The sequence below is a fragment of the Danio rerio genome, chromosome 22 (assembly GCF_049306965.1).
Source record: "Danio rerio strain Tuebingen ecotype United States chromosome 22, GRCz12tu, whole genome shotgun sequence".
NCBI classification, from domain to species: domain Eukaryota; kingdom Metazoa; phylum Chordata; class Actinopteri; order Cypriniformes; family Danionidae; genus Danio; species Danio rerio.
Window position 1 is genome coordinate 3,358,226 of NC_133197.1, and position 21,389 is coordinate 3,379,614.

Here is a 21,389-nt window from a genome sequence, read left to right on the forward strand (position 1 = left end):
CTGAAAAGGAGGTGTGTTAAGGCGCATTGTTGGCGCGTTGCTGCTTGCTTATTTCATGTTGCCGCGATTTTAAAGAACGAAACAGAGGCTGTGGTGGGAAGAAACCCGGAAGTATAGGATCAGCAAACATTGCAACAACATGCTGTGGACTATTAAAATCATTCAGTTGAGTTTGATTTAAACAATTAAAAGCATATTAGGCATCAAACAACATCACAATCTCTTTAAGAGTGATAGACTTAAGTGTCCTATAGGCTTCAGTTCATGGCATCAGGTAAACACCGGGAGGATGCTTCTCTGCTTCAGCCTATTTAACCCGGTGAGTGATAAAACACTGCAGTCATCTGTAACACACCTTTATGTTGTCTGTAATAGTGTTGTCCCGGTACTGAAGTTCTAAAAACGTCCATTTCCCGCTAACATTTAAGCGCCGCTGAGCACGCTCTTAAACAGCGCTGATTTGCCATAGTGTTCACCAGTGCTCAACAGAAATGACTGTGATTGGCTGTGGAGGTCATCAGTTCACCGCTGTTCACAGATTGCAAACACAGATACACAGACAGTGGATATAGCCATATTAGCGCGCAAAATATCAGTCTGCTTTTGTGCGCGATAACATTTTGCAAGCTTTCATCAGATACTTGAAGGCGATGAAACGTTCAATGCTTAGCGCGGCAATGGTAAAAATGTAACATACGGGTTAATGTAATAAACTGAGACCAGCTCGTAGCACCGCTCTTTTGTTGGTTTGGTCCCAGAATCTGCAAGAGAGTGTTTTCATAGATGGACATGATTCAAATGAGGAGAAATTAACTGCAGTTGAACTTAAAAACGAAATGCCCAAAATTACATTTGACATAACGGAAACTAACTGTTGTTGTGTGAACTCTGAAGGAAACTATCGTCAAATGCTGTAATGACGTTAATCACGTATATATATATATATATACATACACACACACACACACACACATACATATATATATATATATATATACACACACACACACACACACATATATATATATATATATATATATATATATATATAGTAATTTGTCAAACGAAAACTTTCAAGAAGCAACCTTTTTATATTATTGTCTTATTCATGTGTAAACGTATGCGTAAACATTGTCACTGCGAGCTTCTCGTGCTGCTATAATGGCACTTATATCCCTCATGTGTTTTCTGACGGCAGCACCGTATCGTCCACGATGTTCTTGTTGCGAAGTAATAAGTGACACAATCGAGTGCGCAATTCATGCTAGAAACACAGATGGCGGCATGGACGAAATTATGCGACCAAATCTGTGCGTCGCAGCTGTATTTGTGCGCCTGAGTGATGTACTTGAGCAGGAAGCCGAAATGAACAGGAAAGAAACACAAAACGAAAACGCACAAATTCGCCACCATTATAAAAATGCACTGCATTTTTTCCGCGCGCGAGCCGATGTCCAGCTGCTTCCTAAGCGTGAATATAACTCTGATTGAGCAGAACGTCATTATTAGAAACGGCGAAATAAACCCGACGACATTCAGCACGAGAATAAACGTCAATGGTAATTCCTCTTTTTTATTCTTCTGGAAGCATTTAATCGTACTGTTATGCTTGGGATCGTCCACACGATGGAAAGCTACGCTAAGCGAGCACGTGACCAGCCATATTAGTGCGCAAACCACCAATGCTTTTCTGCGCGAAAAAATTTCGCGAGCTTTCAGCGGATACTTGATGGCGATGAAACGCACGATGCTTATCGCAGTTATGGTGAAAATGCTTACGTACATGTTGACGTAATGAACCGAGACTAGCACATAGCACAGCTCTTTGTTGGTTTGGTCCCAGAATCTGGAAACGAGTGTGTTTTCGTAGATAGACATTATTCGTATGGGGAGGAGGACGAGCATCACACAGTCCGCCACCGCCATGTTGCTGATGTAGATGTTCATGTCGGTCCAGGCACTTCTCGCACGCCGGCAGAACATTATTAAAACGTAAATATTCGCCGGGACGCCGAAGATAAAGGTGGGAATCTGTACGGCAAGCTGGAAGTTCTGGATGCCAGCGGTGATGCTGAGCGAGCAGTTCGACATCTTCAGTTCCTGCGGAAATAAAAACAAACGAAACAAAACGTTATAAAAACTTAATAAAAGTCAAAACTAGCGCCGAATGCTGACGTTAATTGAACTATGTACTATAACATGTAAAACGAGCACATAAAAGAAACATGTGAACATGATTAGCCATATTAGCACGCAAACTATCAATGCTTTTCTGCGCGATAAAATTTCATGAGCTTTCATCGGATACTTGAAAGGCAATGGTAAAAATGCTAACATACCGAGACCAGCACCACACCTCATTGTTGGTTTGGTCCCAGAATCTGAAAACGAGTGTGTTTTTGTAGATGGACATGATTCAAATGAGGAGAAATTAACTGCAGTTAAGCTTAAAAACTTAAAAACAAAATGCCCAAAATCACATTTGACATAGCGAAAACTAACTGTTGTTGTGTGAAACGCTGAAGGAAACTATTGTTGAATGCTGTAATGATGTTAATCGTATATATATATATATATATATATATATATATATATATACAGTTGAAGTCAGAATTATTAGCCCCCCTGATTTATTCGCCCCCCTCTTTTTTTTGTAATAAAAATTTTAATAACAATATTAAAAAGTCAAATAAAAATTAGTATCGAAGTGTGTAATTCCTCAGTAAAACAATGCTTTCTATGGTGTAATGTTATTTTCTTATGTTATATTCTTATTGTATAGTATTTAAACTTGATGTTTTTACGATTTATATATATATATATATATATATATATATATATATATATATATATATATATATATATATATATATATATATAGTATTTTTGTTGTAAAAAATATACAAGTAATTTTTCCATAGTTAAAAATTAGAGATGCATCGAATACTTAAAGATTTTAAAACCACAATGCTGAAACAACATGTTGTGACGCAAACAGAAAGTGCGGCCTGCATGTGCTTGTCTAAAGCAGCATTTGTGCGGTGTGTTTATTCCATCTATTCAGATCCTCTGTTCTTGATCCGCGATATAAAGATCATTATATAAATGTGGAAATAAAGCAGCGCAGACGAAATGATCTAGACCACGATGGATGTGGAGAAGCCGCAGGAGACTGGTGCTTTCAGAGTTGAAGCAGTGTGTGGCCAGCGCGTAGGGATATATATATATATATATATATATATATATACATACTATTTATTTTTACTTTTCATCTACACCAAGGCCTGCAGCAACTTCCTCTCATGCTGTTTCCTTAAACTGGAACTCCTCATTTTACTAATTATATAGTAAACACTCAGAGGACTATCGTCTGTGATATGACATTTTGTTTTTGATTGTCAGGATGATGTAGGCTTATAGCTTTAACATTTATACAATATAGTTATGATATTTATACACGATCACACTAGTGTGCAGCTTAAGCAGGACTAATACTGAAATTGTTTTAAATTTGGTTTTATAATTTTATTATTAATAGTTTAAGTTCATTTGATTGACTATAAAAATCTGTGGATATTATCAATGCGTTTATATTAAGCTTTAATATTCATTTATGCAAGTGCAATGCCTTCATTATTAGGTTAGTACAGAGTCGTCATAGCCATAAATGCAATGGTACTAATAACTGTCATCATTTAATTTGGTGTTTCGGTTTCCGGCCTTGGTTTCCTCTTTTTTGGTTTTCGGTTTTGGCCAAGAATTTTCATTTCGGTGCATTGCTTTAAATATTTTTGTTATCACTCTACAATGGTGTAACAGTGGGAAAATGTTAATGAAATGTTTTTTTCCGAAAATATAATTTTATACAACATGCACATCATTTTAAAAAGGTTACCGGTTCAAGTCCCGGCTGGGTCAGTTAGCATTTCTATGTGGAGTTTGCATGTTCTTCCTGTGTTTGCGTGGGTTTACTCCGGTTTCCCCCACAGAACAAAGACATGCGCTATTGGTGAACTGAATAAACTAAATTAGCTGTTGTATATGAGTGTGCATTGATGTTTGGATGTTTCCCATTACTGGGTTGCAGTTGAAAGCAGGCACGTGCACACATAGGGCTCAACCTGTGCAGCAACCCTTTTAGTCTTGCATAGAAAGTGCCCTTCCAAAATGAATTAAAGTGCCCCATGGACCCCCTCCCTCCTTTTCGTGCGCGATTAAACTCCCCTCGCACGCACCCTGCCTTATCCCCCACCCCCGCTATTGATTACACGCACGACTATAAAACTATAATTTATTTCTGTTTAGTACAGCATGTTATTTGCAGTAAATAACTGAACTCAACTATTCTGCCTCATATGTTTCATTGACAGTTTTATTGATCACTGAAATGTGATCGACTTGGATTTAAGTTGCTTCGATTTAAAAATAAAAATTGTAAAAAATAGCTTAGATGTAGCTAAGCTTCTTTTGCCGTGTAGCTTTTAGCTAAGCTTGCTACATTTCCCAGGGGGTTGCTTTAGTGTAGTAAAGCTACATTTTAAGTAGAGTAGCTAATAGCTTAGCTCACTACATTTGTCAAGTAGCTTGCCCAACACTGTGTGTGTGTGTGTGTGTGTGTGTGTGTGTGTGTGTGTGTGTGTGTGTGTGTGTGTGTATATATATATATATGTAAAACATTAATTTATGGTGGTCACTGAAATTGAATCAATACTGGATTTTGAGATTGATCAAAGCTTTGGTACTATATATTTAGGAAACATACAAACCGATTTTAATGCACAAGACAAATACCTTCTCAAAATACTATTAGTTGCTAGTAAAAAAGCAATAACCAAGAAATGGTTGGAAGAGATTCCACCAACAAAGGATGAGTGGATAACAATTGTAGATAATATGTTTGAAATGGAGAAACTCACCTTTTCTTTAAGACTAAACATGGATAAATGCTATAAAAATTGGTCAAAATGGTTTATATATAAGAATACAGAAAATATATAATTTGCTAGGAAATGCTTTGCAATGAGTGCGAACCCCCCTCCTCCCCTTATTTATATTTATTTATATTTTTATTTTTATTATTACTTTTTTTTTCAATATATGTACATATATATGTATATGATATATGTGAAATATTTTGTTTGGACCGCACATTACAGATTGTAAAAGACTGAATCATATATACTTGAAGGAAACTATGTTGGTGTTTATGCTCATAATACAGTACCTTTTACTGGCGGGTTGGTGTGGGGGCTAATGGGAGAGTAACCTGTACCATAAAAACGACTGTATAAGAAGAATGTAATAATTGTATGTGATGCCTCTGGTGATCTGTTTGTTCCGTTATGTTAAAACGAATAAAAAACAAAAGTTAAAAAAAAAAAAAAAAAACATTAATTTATATGAGAATACAATGTTGATTAACAATATATACACTACTAGACAAATTTTTTTCAAGTTTTTTTTTTCTTGTTTTAAATCTTTTCTGCTCTCCAAGCCTGCATTTAGTTAATTAAAGGGCCATGAAACCCCCTCGTTTCAGCAGGATGTTTTCACACCTCTACTTTGGAAAAAGTCAGAAAAGTGGGCGTGTCCAGCTCTGTTTAGGGGGGAGTGTCGGAGGAAGAAAAGAGGCTTGGTGTGGGAGTGTCTATTTGGGCGCGCTGAATTTCAGAGTCAAAACACACAACCACAGCGGACAATGTGACTGTGTTTACATGGACATCTGTAGTCGAATTATTTGCCAAATTATTAAATGGTGGACTTTAACTGCAGTTTGGCTCTTTCATTCAGGGAATTCATTCATGTTCCTCCTGACAAACGTGATATTTGATTCGAGGCGCTGCTCTAAGCGTGTATTTTTCATGCAATGTTTGATACCGCACGACAAATGAGAGAAAAAAACCTCCGCATTTCCCGGAAACTTAGATGCACACGGCAGGTAGCGTCAGAAAGCCGCGTGTGTTATTCCGGTCACAAAATGTGGTAAAAATCCAACACGAGGTTAAAGTTTGGTTGTAACTGTTAGTGCTAACTTCTGCACTCGGTGCAATAGTTTGTTTGATACGAATAAAATACGAACTGAATAAACAAAGAGCACTGGTCGCTCACTTACCAAATCTGTAGAGACAGGACAATCACCAGCAACTAGAGCCGCGTCTTTATTAAGAGGAGACTAAAGCGAATCCGGATCTCAGCGTTTGCAGATGAGAACAGCTCTCAGGTAAACAATAATCCTCCTTAGACACGTGAGTTATTGTTGTCGAGCGTCGCGTACACTGTTAATCCACACGTGAGTCTGAGCTCTCACAGAGAGAAAATGAAAACGAAACTTCACTGCAGCAAACTATAAAAGCAACACTATACGCTTGTTTTGCCAACACAACGTGGCGTCTCTGTCGTCTACACTGTGACAGTAATGAATATTAATGAAGTTGCACAATAGGGCGCGCTGATTGGTTTGAACCAAGCCTTACTCATGCATTAATGCATCACACTGTAAGACGTAATAAGACACACTCTGGCACAGACGTCCAGTCTGCACGCTGGAATACACGCTATTATGTCATGACCGTGACGCAGCTTCAAAAATTCGTTTCAAACCGGAAGTACGAATTTGCTTGAAATAACGCAAAAACAACCAATTTACACTTTTTAGTGAAATATAGGTGTCCTAATAGTGTTTTTAGCAGTGTGGGACACATATACGACTGTCAACAGCTCAAAACATGTGTTTTGGTGTTTCGTGACCCTTTAAAGTATGACAAAATCTATTTGGAATGTATTTACTATTTAAAGGAAAACGTCATTTATTGTGGTGAATTCAAAGTTGACTTTTTAGCATTTTTTAAAAGAAAAATTCTAATACCTTTAGCATAAAAAAATCCTGAAATCAATGAACTTTAACAAATATTAATAATAATGAACATTAGAGCTGCAGGATATAGGAAAAATCGAACACTGCAGTATTTTGTTTTGCTGCGAAATACAGTTCAAGTCCGCTAGAATAAAAGCAGTTTTTATTTTTTTTAATAACCATTTTAGTGTCTTTAAAAATATCTAGTCTAATATTATTTACTATCATCATGGGAAAGATAAAACAAAGAAGTTATTAGAAATGAGTTATAAAAACTATTATGTTTAGAAATGTGTTGAAAAAAATCTCTCCGTTAAACAGAGAACTGGGAAACAAAATAAACAGGGGGCTAATAATTCAGGGGGTTTAATAACTCTGACTTCAACTGTATATATATGTACACACACACACACACACACACACACACACACACACACACACATATATATATATACATATATATATATATATATATATATATATATATATATATATATATATTCATAACCTTAGAATAAAAAGCTGTTTTACCTTATTCGGAGGTAGATCATGAATATTAATGAGCTCTGCTCTGACGCTTGGCACAGTTCATGTCCCTGATATTCACACAGTGTCATGTACTCTGAAAAACACATAAAATATAGACTTGTGAATAAAATATACCTTAAATTATAATTATACTTGACAAAAGGAGCCCACAGATGTATTTAGATTTGTATTATAAGGTTTTAACATATACAAAAACTATTAATGTCAGCCACCGTGTAAACAAATGACATTTAATAAAGTGTATTGCTGATCTTTCACTCCAGAAAAATCACACTGTAGTCCATAATATTCGTATACATTTTTTTGTATTCATATGTGAAAAAATTGCCACTTTAACAAACTTTGCACGCTGAGTCTGATGTGTATTAATTAATCCACAATGAAAAAAAGGCTAAACATTTCAGAGTCAGTTCAATCAGTGACGCTTTGTTCTTCTCTCTTCTCCAAAGCCGAAAAAGAAAGAGGAATAGACTGCATATTGCGCTCATCCAATACTGCGCTGGAGGAAGGAGGGTTCAGCTCATTATCAAAGAGCTGCGCTGGATTATCCCCAAATGCAAAGTTTATTTCAGGAAATCCGTGGAATTTCCATACATGGCTTGTGATAGTTCACACATTCACATACGTAAACAAATCCTGAACTGAGACTGGTAGTAACTATAGACATTATAATAGATGGCGGCCGCATTGACGTGTTGAAGAAACGGAACGAAAGCAGACTATGGTTTCTATTGTCAAATGTAGGGACACACACAAACACCAAGCAGCAGATTCGGTCTTTATCTTATGCTCTGTGTTTGTGGTAAAGTTATCTGTAGCTCAAATGACGGCATTCTGTATTTAGTTTTTTGCTCGTACGGTGGCTCTGAACTGTCGAAACATCTCAAATCGCTTTTTCGGATGCGAATAGCAAAAAAACTAAACAAACCCGGTTAGAGTTTGTGCTGGGAGAAAGTTTCGGAAGCAGTGTGTCAATAAAATCGACACAATATGAGTTCAATTTTTATTTATTTAATTATTATTTTTACAGGGTTTTTACCTTTACTGGATAGGAAAGTAGAGACAACTGACAGGAAAGTATGGGAAGCAGAGAGAGGAGAAGGATCGTCATAGGACCGCGAGGCGGAATCGAACTCGGGTCACCGTGAGCACCGGAGTGCATGTGTCGACTCACCAACCACTACACCACTGGCGCCAACCAATTTTTTAAATTATTTAAAAAAATTTTTTTTACTTGCGAAAATTACGGACGAAAATTTAGATTCATTTCCCAGAGATGGGCTGCGACTGGAAGGGCACAAAAATGTGCTGGATAAGTTGGCGGTTCATTCCGCTGTGGCGACCCCGGATTAATAAAGGGACTAAGCCGAAAAGAAAATGAATGAATGAATGAATTTCGGATTTAGTGTGCAATAACCTTACGAGCTGAGTGATATGACATGATGCATAAACGTGCATTAAACTCTTACATTCAGCAGTATACATGTATTTGTTGCCTCATTACAAATAATCGCGGCATATTTCACAATATACACGTTAAACTGACAAAAGAAATCACTTCGGGGTGGCTCTTATATGTATAATCAGTATATCCTATGTTCGTATAGCCCATACTATATAACACCCATATATATATATATATATATATATATATATATATATATATATATATATATATATATATATATATACATACATATACACACACACACATATATATATATACACTAGATATTGATATATATATATATATATATATATATGTATATATATATATATATATATATATATATATATATATATACACTAGATATATATACACTAGATATATATACAGACATCCCAAGTTGGGAAAAGTCCTTTTCGGGGGATACAGAGTTGATTTGCGGGGGATAGTGGGTGTTTGAAGAGCGGGGGGTTGGGGTGTGTTGAGAGAGCGACGTATCTGGGTAGGGGGGCGTGTGCGCGCGAGACGTACCCAAAGAGCGGTGGGAGTTGCGCGCGTGACGCGACATAACATTACCTTAAGAGTGGTGGGGTGAGTTGCGCGCGACGTACCTGAAGCGATACGAGGGATGCGGTGAAGAGAGGGCTGTGCAACGTATTCAAGGACCGGGCAGGAAGCGCGCGATTTCCGGGAGATTATCATTCATTTGCGGGCATCCGGGAGTGTCTATGCATTTGAGGGATACTCCCGCAACTTCCGGGAGACTTGGGATGTCTGTATATATATATACACACACACTAGATATTGATATATATACACTATATATATATATATATATACACACACACATACATATATATATATATATATATATATATATATATGTATATATATATTACTATATATATATATATATATATATATATATATATATACATACATACACTAGATATTGATATATATACACTAATATATATATATATATATATATATATATATATATATATATATATATATATATACACTAGATATTGCATAGGGACCATGATTTAAAACTCCCGATCATAGATATGTGTGTATAGTATAATCTCTGGCTCTGGATGGACACAGTTTTCCGCTGCAGCTTGGTCCCACATTCGTTTCAAAGGAGCGCTACCCTGTACTAAAATGGCAGCTCTATTGACGCATTCCTTCTAATAGACAACAACATGGTAGACGACATCTATTGTATATATCTATGTATAACGCCAGCCTCGTTTTCATAGAGTCCCCATACACAGGAAATATAATATAAGCTTAGATAAACTTCAAAATGCTGAGAAAATGTATCATTGTTGTAATCTCACAAGACTAATGTTTGGCCAACCAAATGCAGCCTACACTGTGTATATTAATGACCCCGTGGGCAACATTACAGTCTGTGTTTTGTTAAGATTTGCCTGCTTTTCGGTGGGATTTTACACTCATGGGATTTACATGAGAACGAGGAAGGCTCGTGATGTGACATTTCCATCTACTGAATTATTATGTACTTATTATTCAGCTGTGCTCAGGTCAATCCAGAAGTTTTATGATTTGGCACCTTTCACTTAATAACAAATCATTTCTGTGTTTGAATGTTTCCTTGTTTGTCATTTAAGTATGTTCTGTGTCCTTCAGTATGGTCAATAAATGAAAAATAATATCTGAAACTTCCCAGACAGCACACATACGTTGGGCCGACGTCGGCCGAAGGTCAACACGTCGGCCCCTTTAATTCTAACATCGGTATATGGTCGGCCAAACATACGCATGATCGTTCGGTCGTGTGTTCTATTGTTCCAGCTCAACAAACGTCGGCTCTGCGTCGGTTAACGACCAGAGGCCGACGAAGCACTTCATAAGCACTTGATCTCTCATGCCCATGAAAGAATCCGGCAACATATTTGGTTTACAAGTAAGTTTTTGCGTGCATAATAAATTAGACAAACGCGACATGCATCATGTGAACTGCGTCGGTCGGTCCAGCTTTAAATAGCCTACATTAATACAGTAAAACTGACCAAAATGCCTACAATACATGATTTCAATTCATTAAAATATAAAAAGTTTTATTGTTATGCTTTAATAATGAAAACGTTGTTTTTTTCTGGTGTTAACTGCTGTTTGCTTTTTTTTATTGTGGCTTTTTCTAATACATTTTTCCCAGTGTAAAAATCAAGTATGTTCTGCATTTCGGCTGTTTAATTAAAATAAACACCTTTTTACAGAGTGACATCTTTGTTTTATATATACTTGCATTTATATTTATTGGTTATTTATTTTTGACAGTGAATGCACAAATAAAGTGTTTGTTTTGTAACAGTTTAGTAGGCTATAAAGCTCGTCTTAAAGATAATAGCGTATATAAAACTGCTAAATACATTTAAATTCAAGATTTAAAATACAAGGTTATTATTTAAATTGTCTATGGAGTGATCATGTTTATAAATGCAATACTTCAAGACTTTAATGTGCGCGCGCGCGTCTTGCTTCCAACACTGGAGCGGAGGGGATGTTGCTATGGGAAACGAAGCTACAACACGACACGACACCACCTGAAAGACACAACACGACTTCTCTCAAGCTGCCGTTTTGACTGTTTTCAGGTAAGTTTAGTCCCTAAAACAAAGCAAATACTACATAAAACTGTTCCTCACACATTTATTATTGGCAATTGATGAATATTCAGTTGAATATTATGTTATATAAGAGTGGTAAGTCTTCGTAAAAGTCCGTTAGCATATTAGCACTGGTAACGTTAGCGTCGGGGTAATATTACGTTAACTTACTTAATGTTAGCTCTTGTTAAACTTGTTTGTTAAAGTTTTGGCTTTTATTTATTCTTTATGTGTAGATGAGAGGTTTTGTCAATGTTTTATTGAATGAACTCCATATGTAGTCTAAAATACGCATTGTACTGTAAAGGACCGTGAATCAAAAGTTCAATCGTGTTTTGATATTTCATGGTATCTTAAACAAATGTTAAGTAAAAAAAAGTGTTCTGTGGTTTCAGGAGTGAGAGAATAACCTCCTGCTACAGAAAATATAACACAAGATTCCTAAATTTCTGAAGGGAGGTGATCACAGAGATGCAGGAAAGACAGGTAACGTTAACTTTAAGCAGAGGATTAATTCATATGAATTTCCATTGCACATCATTATGCACATGTTACATGTCTATATATGCATCTGTTACTTATCTTTATTGCAGTTATTTTAAGAAAGTTTTGACATTGAAACATGTGAGTGGTATTACATTTCACATCACATGATTCTTTAGAATTTAATAAATATGCAGATTTGCTGCTAATGAAGTAATATTTGTGATTTTCATTTTGTTTAATTTTTGTATGATTAATTGATTTATTAAATCTTAGAAAAAAGTTTACTCTAAATTATTTGTCATCACATCTTTTTTTAGCATTGATAGCAATCAGAAATGTTTCTTGAGCAGCAAATCAGCACCATTTGTTAATCACCATTATATTAGTTCAACCTTAAGCACTAAATCAACATCTTAAAAAAAGATTTCTGAAAGATCAAGTGACACTGAAGACTTGAGTAATGATGCTGAAAATTCAGCTTTACATCATAGCCATGAATTACATGTATATTTACACTGTTCACCCATCCCTTACACCTTAACTCATCCTCAAACAAGTCAATTTAAGCCCTAAATGAATAAATTTTGATTTGTACAGGCATGATATGCAACTTGTATTCAGTCGTTTTGTTTTTTCTTTCTTTTGCTTTTGTTTTCCACATCAAATGAAAAGGAGGTCAAAGTTTAACCTAAGTGCCATGTAGCTGATGAACATCTTTATATGTAAGTATATTTTTGACTGACTGCCAGACACTTGTCAAACAAAATTGATTAATCTGGAAATATTTCATAATGTTTTGAGATATGTGCCCTATATGCATTTAGATGTCCATGCATGTTTAAAATACTTTTAAATTTAACAATGGCTGCAAGTTATAAAAACATACACAAAAATGTTAAAGTAAATTGAGAAAACATTTTCATCAGTTTGACAACATACACAATCTCCCAAATAGCATAGAAAAAGTGACAAAGCTGTCTTCTTTGTCTGTGTTTTATTACTCTCTTTGCACTCTCGGCCACTGTATGTAACAGTAATTAGTATAATGTAACAGTAGACAGATGAGGAATGTGAATATGTAGTTTAACTTTAAGGAGCGTTACTACTGGAACCATTTTTTTGTACATATATATATATATATATATATATATATATATATATATATATATATATATATATATATATATATATGTATGGATTTACCTGTTAAAAAAATTAAGCAAAAAATTAATTATAAGGTAGATCAGCTCCTGACAGACATGTTAACAGATCAGTTTAACTCTTATTAAATTCATTCATTCATTCATTTTCTTTTCTGCTTAGTCCCTTTATTAATCTGGGGTAACCACAGCGGAATGAACTGTCAACTTATCCAGCATATGTTTTACGCAGTGGATGCCCTTCCAGCTGCAAGCCATCACTGGGAAACAACCATATACGCTTGTTCTCACTCATACACTACAGACAATTTAGCCTACCCAATTCACCTGTACCCCATGTCTTTGGACTTGTAGGCAAAACCGGAGCACCCAGAGAAAACCCACCAAACGCAGAGAGAATTTGCAAACTACACACAGAAATGCCTGCTGATCCAGCTGCGGCTCGAGTCAGCATCCTTGCTGTAAGGCGACAGCACTACCTATTGTGCCACCACGTCACGCTCTTATTAAATTATATTTATATAATTTTGTGTTTCAGTACATGCTATTTTGGGAAGACAAAATATATTCATAAGCTCTCAGAAAATTCAATAAGAGAATTCATTCATTCATTTTAAGAGAATTAACTGCACAATTACTTGAAATGTGTGGGATTACATTATTTGTTAACCCAAAGTGAGTTTCTCTTTCTTTGCAGTATTGGATGCCTGATTGCAGTTCAACTCCAAACTCAGTTGGACCAGCTGATCAGTGTCTTCAGTATTACCACAAGCTACTGGGCAGATGTGTGGACAGCTATGAGCCAAACTTGGGACGTTTGGTTTTTAGGTAATACCAGTGACAAAGTATTCAGTAAATTGCTTATAATAAAAGATGCTCACTGCTTACCCCCTTATAGTTAAGTTGTTTGCAGTTTCATTGTTGTAAAAATACCATACTTTTTCCTTTTTTTATAAGCAGGTGTGACCATCTGGGCAGCAGAAACAAGACAACTAATCATAGTTGAGTTGAGATTAGTATTATTAACTTGACTAGTTTGGTTGCAGACTTGTTCAATACTTAACAATTTGTATAAGTTACAAGATCAATGGTCCTGCTATCAATGTTTGTGTAACTTAAATTCATTACAGTTTAGATACAATCAAATGTCCAAACCATCTCTGAGTGAATGACATCAAGGAAACAGGATCAAAAAGATCATTCATTATAGAATGTTTCATAGGTAACAGCACATCCTTTGTGAAAAATAATTTATTTTTGTGCCATCATTACAAGACAAAATACATTTCAACTGATTTCAGTTGGTTATATTTTTCAGGTCCTCCTGATCATTCTGTTCTCCTGGTTGTGAGGATGTGCAGAGGCTGTATTTGTCAGTGTTAAAAGACTTGTGCAGCTGTATCCAGACATACAAGCAGCCGACAAAGAGTTCTGGAGCAGGACAGACAGGTAGTTCACAGTGGCTAGGCTAGAAGTTTATACTTGGGTGGCCAGAAAGTGGCCTCCGCTATTTTGGGGGGTCCATACAAATACACCAGTGTAAGCTATACTATTGCACAGAAAAAATTAAATGAAAGAATTAATTAATCGGTTGAACACAAAATATTTTAAAGAAAGCTTAAGTATCAAGGTGGCAATATACAGTATGTTACATTGTAGTACATGAGCTGGCTAATACAGATTCGTAAATGTTTAGTTGTTAAGATTAGTTAAATACTATATCCTCTACTTGAGACCTGTTGCATATACAGCTTTAACTGAACTGAATTTAACTAGAACTACACCAGCATTCCAAGTGCTCTAGACTAGCTTTTTGCACTGGTGCGTCTAAAATGTTTGATGGCATTGCATTTAACACTGCAATTTTATATGTTAATTTTTTTTAAAATTACAATCCATATAGGCAATATTGACTTGTAAATGATTAACTAAAATCGGGTCAACACACATAATGGGGATTGTGTGTAGAATTTTGAGGAAATTAATGAATTTAATCCATTTTGAAATAAGACTGAAACATTAAAAATGTGGAAAAAGTAAAGTATCAATACTTTCCGGATGCATTGTATATGGTTTTTAGCGCGTTATCAAAGACTTAAAAAAATAGTCCAACATTATTTACAGCAGCAAAAGACCCTCCACATCAAAAGCTACTGGTCAGCTCACGATTCAGCAAACATCTGAAAAACAAATAGCTTATTATGCCTTCACAAGAAATCAGTGTTTTTGAGTCTAATGAAGATAGTACTATTTTATTAAATTATTATTTAGCCTGGCATGTTTACTGTTACAAAATATTTTAAATGTTTCTTAAAACAAAACATATTGTGTTCAATGGGGAAAAAGTAGCTGTTTTTTACACAGAGATAAAAAAAAAAAACACATTTCAGAGCAGTAATCACAATACTGTGAAACTGTGATATTTTTATCCAAGATTATACCCTCAGAATTTTTTAATTTATTTTTTTTTCAGTTGGCCTATATTCTGTTTTTCTATGTTCTTGGAAATGCTGCTGTGCATGAAAATGTGACGATATATCCGGTTCTATAGTTAATTCTGAAATAAATCTTAAAATGAAACAATATTTAAAAATGCAATATTTAATGTGTCAGACACTAAATAAACATGTCAATTCATTTATATTAATCTGATTCCTTAACAGGGCAGCACGGTGGCGCAGAGGGTAGCACGTTTGCCTCACAGCAAGAAGGTCGCTGCTTCAAGCTTCGGCTGGGTCAGTTGGCGTTTCTGTGTGAAGTTTGCATGCTCTCCCCGTGTTGGCATGGGTTTCCTCCGGGTGCTCCGGTTTTCCCAAGTCCAAAGACATAGGTGAATTGGGTATGCTAAAATTGACCATAGTGTATAGGTGTGTGTGAATGAGTGTGTATTGGTTACAGCTGGAAGGGCATCCACTGCGTAAAACATAGGCTGGCAAAGTTGGCCTTTCATTCCGCTGTGGTGACCCCAGATTAATAAAGGGACTAAGCCCAAAAGACAATGAATGAATGAATCCTTAACAGTTAAAATTAACCATTTGAGCGTGCTTAGTTTAGGGTATGTTGTGCCATTAAATTGTCAATAGGTTTTATTTTTTTCTACATTTTAAATCTGCTTTAGCTTTCTTCTTTTACTATAAACCTGGAAATATAAAATATATATTTTTGGTTTTTAACAAATTGCTTATTTTATTCTTAGATTGGTGTACGCTGATGGTCTGCTGAGAATTCTGCTGAGTTGAAGGGATCCTCCTGTCAGACAACCTCTCCAAAGTACAATAGGACTAGTAAGTAACATCTTAAACATACACTACTGTTTCATAGCTTTTAGGTTGGTATGGTAAATTCTCTTCTTATAGTGTCAGCTTTATTTAATTAATACAGTCAAGCAGTAATACTGTGAATGTAATACAATGTATATAATTAATAGTGTCACTTGATCCTTCTGAAAAAATAGTTTTCCAATGTACTGATTCTCCTCAAGCTGTTTTTTTATATATAAAACATTTTAAATAAACATATTTTTAGTATTCTTGATGTATGAAAAGTTTATTTTTAAAAGCATAGTATTTATTTGAAAAAAAAAAGTTTGCTCTTTGATGATTGCATGCTAGCAATCAGACATGTTTCTTTAGAACAAAAAGAATTTGTGGAAAAAAAGTATTCTCACTGAGCGTTGTTCAGCTGTGGTCAACACGTCATTTAAGTTTTCAAATAAGCCTAAAAGACCTGATTAGCTGCATAAGGTGCATTTAATTAGAGAGTTGAATATATCATTTCTTTTTATATCCTCCTCTATAGCCTACATATAATAGAAGTTGTTTGCTGAAAAACCTTTTTGTAGCAGAAATAAAGCTATGATTAGGCCCACCCGGATTTTTCGCAGAACTCCGCAGATGTTTAGCCTATCATTAATTCTGTTTATTTACTTGAGTAAATGTGTGTAAATCTATATTTATTCAGTTTTTTTATTAATTTCAGTAATATTATTGACTAATGTGAAAATGTTCATCTGATTTATGTACAATGCAGTTTGTACAGTAATATTTTCTGTCTTACTAGATATGTTACATGAAAAACTTGCTTTATTTACCAAATAAAGTGAATCTAATTGGATTTGCATTTTAAACATTAAATAAAACTTTAAAATATATTATTTTTTATTTCATATATTAAGGTTTTAGTTATGATACTCCCAAAATAATTCCGCAGAAATCCGCAGACTTCCACCAAAATTTTCAGCAGAAATAGCAAAAAACATCTGCAGATTCCTCCTGGCCCTAGCTATGATATATTAAATGTGGTGTACAGTGTGACATTTTAGTTGACGAAACTTAGTTTAATTTGCATGTAATGTGGTATCTGAAGATTTGACATATATTTAGAGACACATTTATACTAACACAATGATACTAAAAACCAAAAAAAAACATTCATTATGATTTCACAAGGAATTTAACTTTCAAATGGCTTTTCTGAAAATTAGTGCTCAGACACACTCTTTAAGTTTAAATTAAATTACACATTTTAGCTAGTCACTTGCATAACACATACTCCAGTTATATGTCATGAAACAAATAATTTATATTTGTGGTAATATGAACTGCTCAAATGCTAATCTTTCTCCTTTTGGTTTCTTGCTTTATTTAAGGGTTCCCACTACAAGGATTAGATTTGGCTACTGCAGTCCCGGTTTGGGCCAGCCTCACTTGTGAAGACTAAAGATGAAGGCAACATACAAGAACAATTTCGAGGATGGCGACACACTTTTTATTCCACCTATATATCCCCTTTTATGTGTAAGCAACATTCCACAAGATAAAACAAAAGTAAATGACAGGTTATTTCTTTTAATTTTGTCTGTTTTCTTGGAACATTGTACACAATTTACAACCAGTTTTATTTATATAAATATAGGTCAGAGCAAGAAAATGTTATGTTTTCTTCTGGAGAAAGTCTTATTTCTTTTATTTCGGCTAGAATAAAAACAGTTTTGAATTTTTTAAAAAACATTTTAAGGTCAATATTATTAGCCCCTTTAAGTAATTTTTTTCGACTGTCTACAGAACAAACCATCGATATACAATAACTTGCCTAATTACCCTAACCTGTCTAGTTAAGCTAATTAACCTAATTAAGCCTTTAAATTTCACTTTAAGCTGTATAGAAGTGTCTTGAAAATATCTAGTCAAATATTATTTACTCGGTTATTAGAAATGAGTTATTAAAACTATTGTGATTAGAAATGTGTTAAAAAATATTTCCGTTAAACAGAAATTAAGGGATTTTATATATATATATATATATATATATATATATATATATATATATATATATATATATATATATATATATATAGAATGACAAAATCTGTTTTGTGTCGTGCATTAGAGTTTGCTTAAAAAACTGGTTATCTCTGAGAAAGTATTATTTTATATTATTGATGTGTTATTAGTTCAGAGGAGATTGCAAATTGTTGAATGCCATTTATAAAAAAATGTTAAAAAAAATTGACTACAGACTTTAATAAAATTTTATCAGACAATTATTTTAATTTGTATGATTTTATTTACTACTGTAAATATTGTTTGCTTGGTATTTATTTTGTGTTTGTGTACTCTTTTTTTATTGTAACTCCCTGAAGAAAGTCTTTTGGATACTGAACACATGACTGGTATTATCTTGTATTTTAAAATTATAGTCTTGGAAACATGCATTTTCTTTAACACTATTTAAGAAATTATAAGCATTATAACATGTGCTTACACAAGTGATTTGTGTTTTTACTATAGTAAACTATAGTCACCCTTAGTGTACATGTTTTGAAGTACTTGTAAATATTCCTATGGTCTTAATGTAAATGCTGCAATGGACTTTGTATTTAAAATCTTTATTGCACAGTATTTCAGCCATGGTTATAGTACAACTTGTTGGTTTTGTTTTAAACGTAGTAAAACATGGTTATGTGTGATAAAAGTGTGTTAATCTATTTGTATGTTTGTGAAAAATATTAATAAATCTTCAACTGTTATTGAGAGTGGTGTGTCGTGTTTATTATAAATAAGCAGCTGCTGCAGCTAGTGGTCCATAAGTATGGAGCAAAACGCCTGAGAACAGCGGCTCCGCGGAGCGGCCGGCATTTCCGGTTGCGTCGTCCTAACATCGGCCGGACAGCGTTTCCGATCATTTGCCGACGTCGCGGCGACATTTTGCCAATTAGCAAACGCTCCCTGAGCGACATCGCGCCGATGGAATTTTGAAAGTCGGCACGACGTCGGCCCAACGTATGTGTGCTGTCTGGGTTGTGTATATCAAGTCTACAATTGTTTAATATTGTATTTTGTCTATGAAGTGAAGCAGCGGTTTTATTCCACTTGAGTTTTTAACTTAATAGCATTTTACAAGCGAACTGAAATCTAAATCTGAGAACTTGTTTATCTCGTTTTTAAAGGCAAGACAGTGCAAGTGAAAGTAATAAAAAGAAGGGACCAAAGTTATTGTTAATATTTGCAAAGTTTTTCAGAAAGTTCTTTTTAAATATGCACATGAAAAAGTAATGCTAATTTGCATAAACTTATGACACAAAAATTCTGAACTTTGAATGAGGTCACGTTCAAAATTCCCGTTTTGTTTACCTGACATATTAAGAGTCGGAAGTTTTACAGAGAGGAATTTGAGGATTTCCATAATTCAGAGTGAAGAGGTGGTAAATAAATAAATAAATAACGGTGTTTATATGAACAAATTACTGTAAAAACTTTTTGAAAATTAATATAAATATAACAAAACCCACATGAAAAAAAATACTATAGTAATTTACCATAAATGCTGTAGTGCTTTTGAAGCATACTATAGTAAATAATCTGTTGCGATAACTATATATGTAGTTGCTATGGTAACATATATAGTAATATAAACAAATAGCCCAATACTGGAGTTTTCTACAACTATGGGGTTATTTGCTGTAGTAAGATTAATACACACACAGTAGAGCACACTTTACTATAGTATAGCTCAGAAACACTACATTATTTTGTATAAATTAATATAGTATCGTTTCATTGGCGTGTAAATACTTCTGAAGTGTACATTATGAAACAAAAATTGAAAAAACTCTCCTTAAAAATACATAATATTTAAACGTATATTTTAATACAGATGTTTATTGAAAGTGAAGGCTTAGCATTGTAGCTATTTTAGTGGGACTAACACTTTAGGAAACGTCAAAAATCCCAAAATCTCCTCCTATAATCTGACAGCTATAGCTAAATGGAGGGAAACAAAAAACAGCATTATTGAATATTTTCGCCTTAAAATGATCAATACACAAATGATGATCTTAAATTGAGTGGCAAACACACTTAAATCACGGACACTATTAGGTCTTATTGAAAAAAATAAACCAACACAAAAATGAAACATCCAGAAAAGTAGTGTGCTAATATCGAAAGAAACGCCATAGCACTCACCTGTTCACGCGTTCAGCTGGAGAAACGACATGGAGAAACTCAAAAAGACATCGAGTCAAAAACAAAGCACACTTAGTACGAGCACGGTGCATTAAGCTCAAATATAACATGTACATATATTTAGACGGAGGTGGATATCCGTTTGTTTGGTGGTTTTGTGCGGAAGAGAGCAGGTTTGTCTCTGGGGGTTTCAGTTTTATCACTGACAAGCATCTCAACTCTGTTTGTTCGAATCAATCGTTCAAATGAACCGATTCAGTCGAGCACATTCGAGAGCGTCCGCGCAGCATTTTATCGGCTCATGTTTGTTGCTTATTTAGTAGAAAATACACATAAACTTGCGTCTGCGAATCTGACAAACAGTCATTGGATCCACAACACATGTGAGTCAAAATATCTGAACAAAATGTCGATCAACTTATAGTCAATTCCACTGCGTCGGTTCGTTCATGTCCCGTTTAAACGATTTATTTACTAAATCATAAATGAATATTAATCGATATAAAAGATGTATGGTACTAACATTATCTTACCCGTCTTATCTGATGAACTTTGGCTTCAAAATCTTCACAAACAAATCAGTTCAGCAAACGCTTACCGTCCGAGTCTTTTCAATGATTCATTTGATCATAACCGTCACTGAAGTAGCCACCGCTGTCTGATAAACTGTGGGTTGTTTAGATATTGATGTGTTTTATGTTTCTGGGTTACATAAATTAGGTATGACTCTGCTTATCTAGTGGAAACACAAATTTGCTTCAGGCAATTCGACATCAGTCTAAGGATTTA

General features: G+C 34.6%; 1 protein-coding gene across 2 annotated transcripts; it reads right to left on the minus strand.

The window, feature by feature from the left end:
- Positions 1-1,050: 1,050 nt before the first annotated feature.
- Positions 1,051-21,260, minus strand: gpr35.2 (G protein-coupled receptor 35, tandem duplicate 2). Of its 2 annotated transcripts, none has more exons than XM_073936971.1 (3): positions 21,134-21,260; positions 7,385-7,475; positions 1,051-2,100 (listed from the first exon to the last, which is right to left on the minus strand). In XM_073936971.1, exon 3 carries the CDS (start codon positions 2,089-2,091, stop codon positions 1,135-1,137), a length of 957 nt encoding a protein of 318 aa, XP_073793072.1. In that variant the 5' UTR covers positions 2,092-2,100; positions 7,385-7,475; positions 21,134-21,260; the 3' UTR covers positions 1,051-1,134. The 2 variants fall into 2 exon arrangements, with proteins under 2 accessions (XP_073793072.1, XP_002667698.3); XM_002667652.8 differs by lacking the exon at positions 21,134-21,260 and adding an exon at positions 20,601-20,771.
- Between the last annotated feature and the right edge of the window lie 129 nt (positions 21,261-21,389).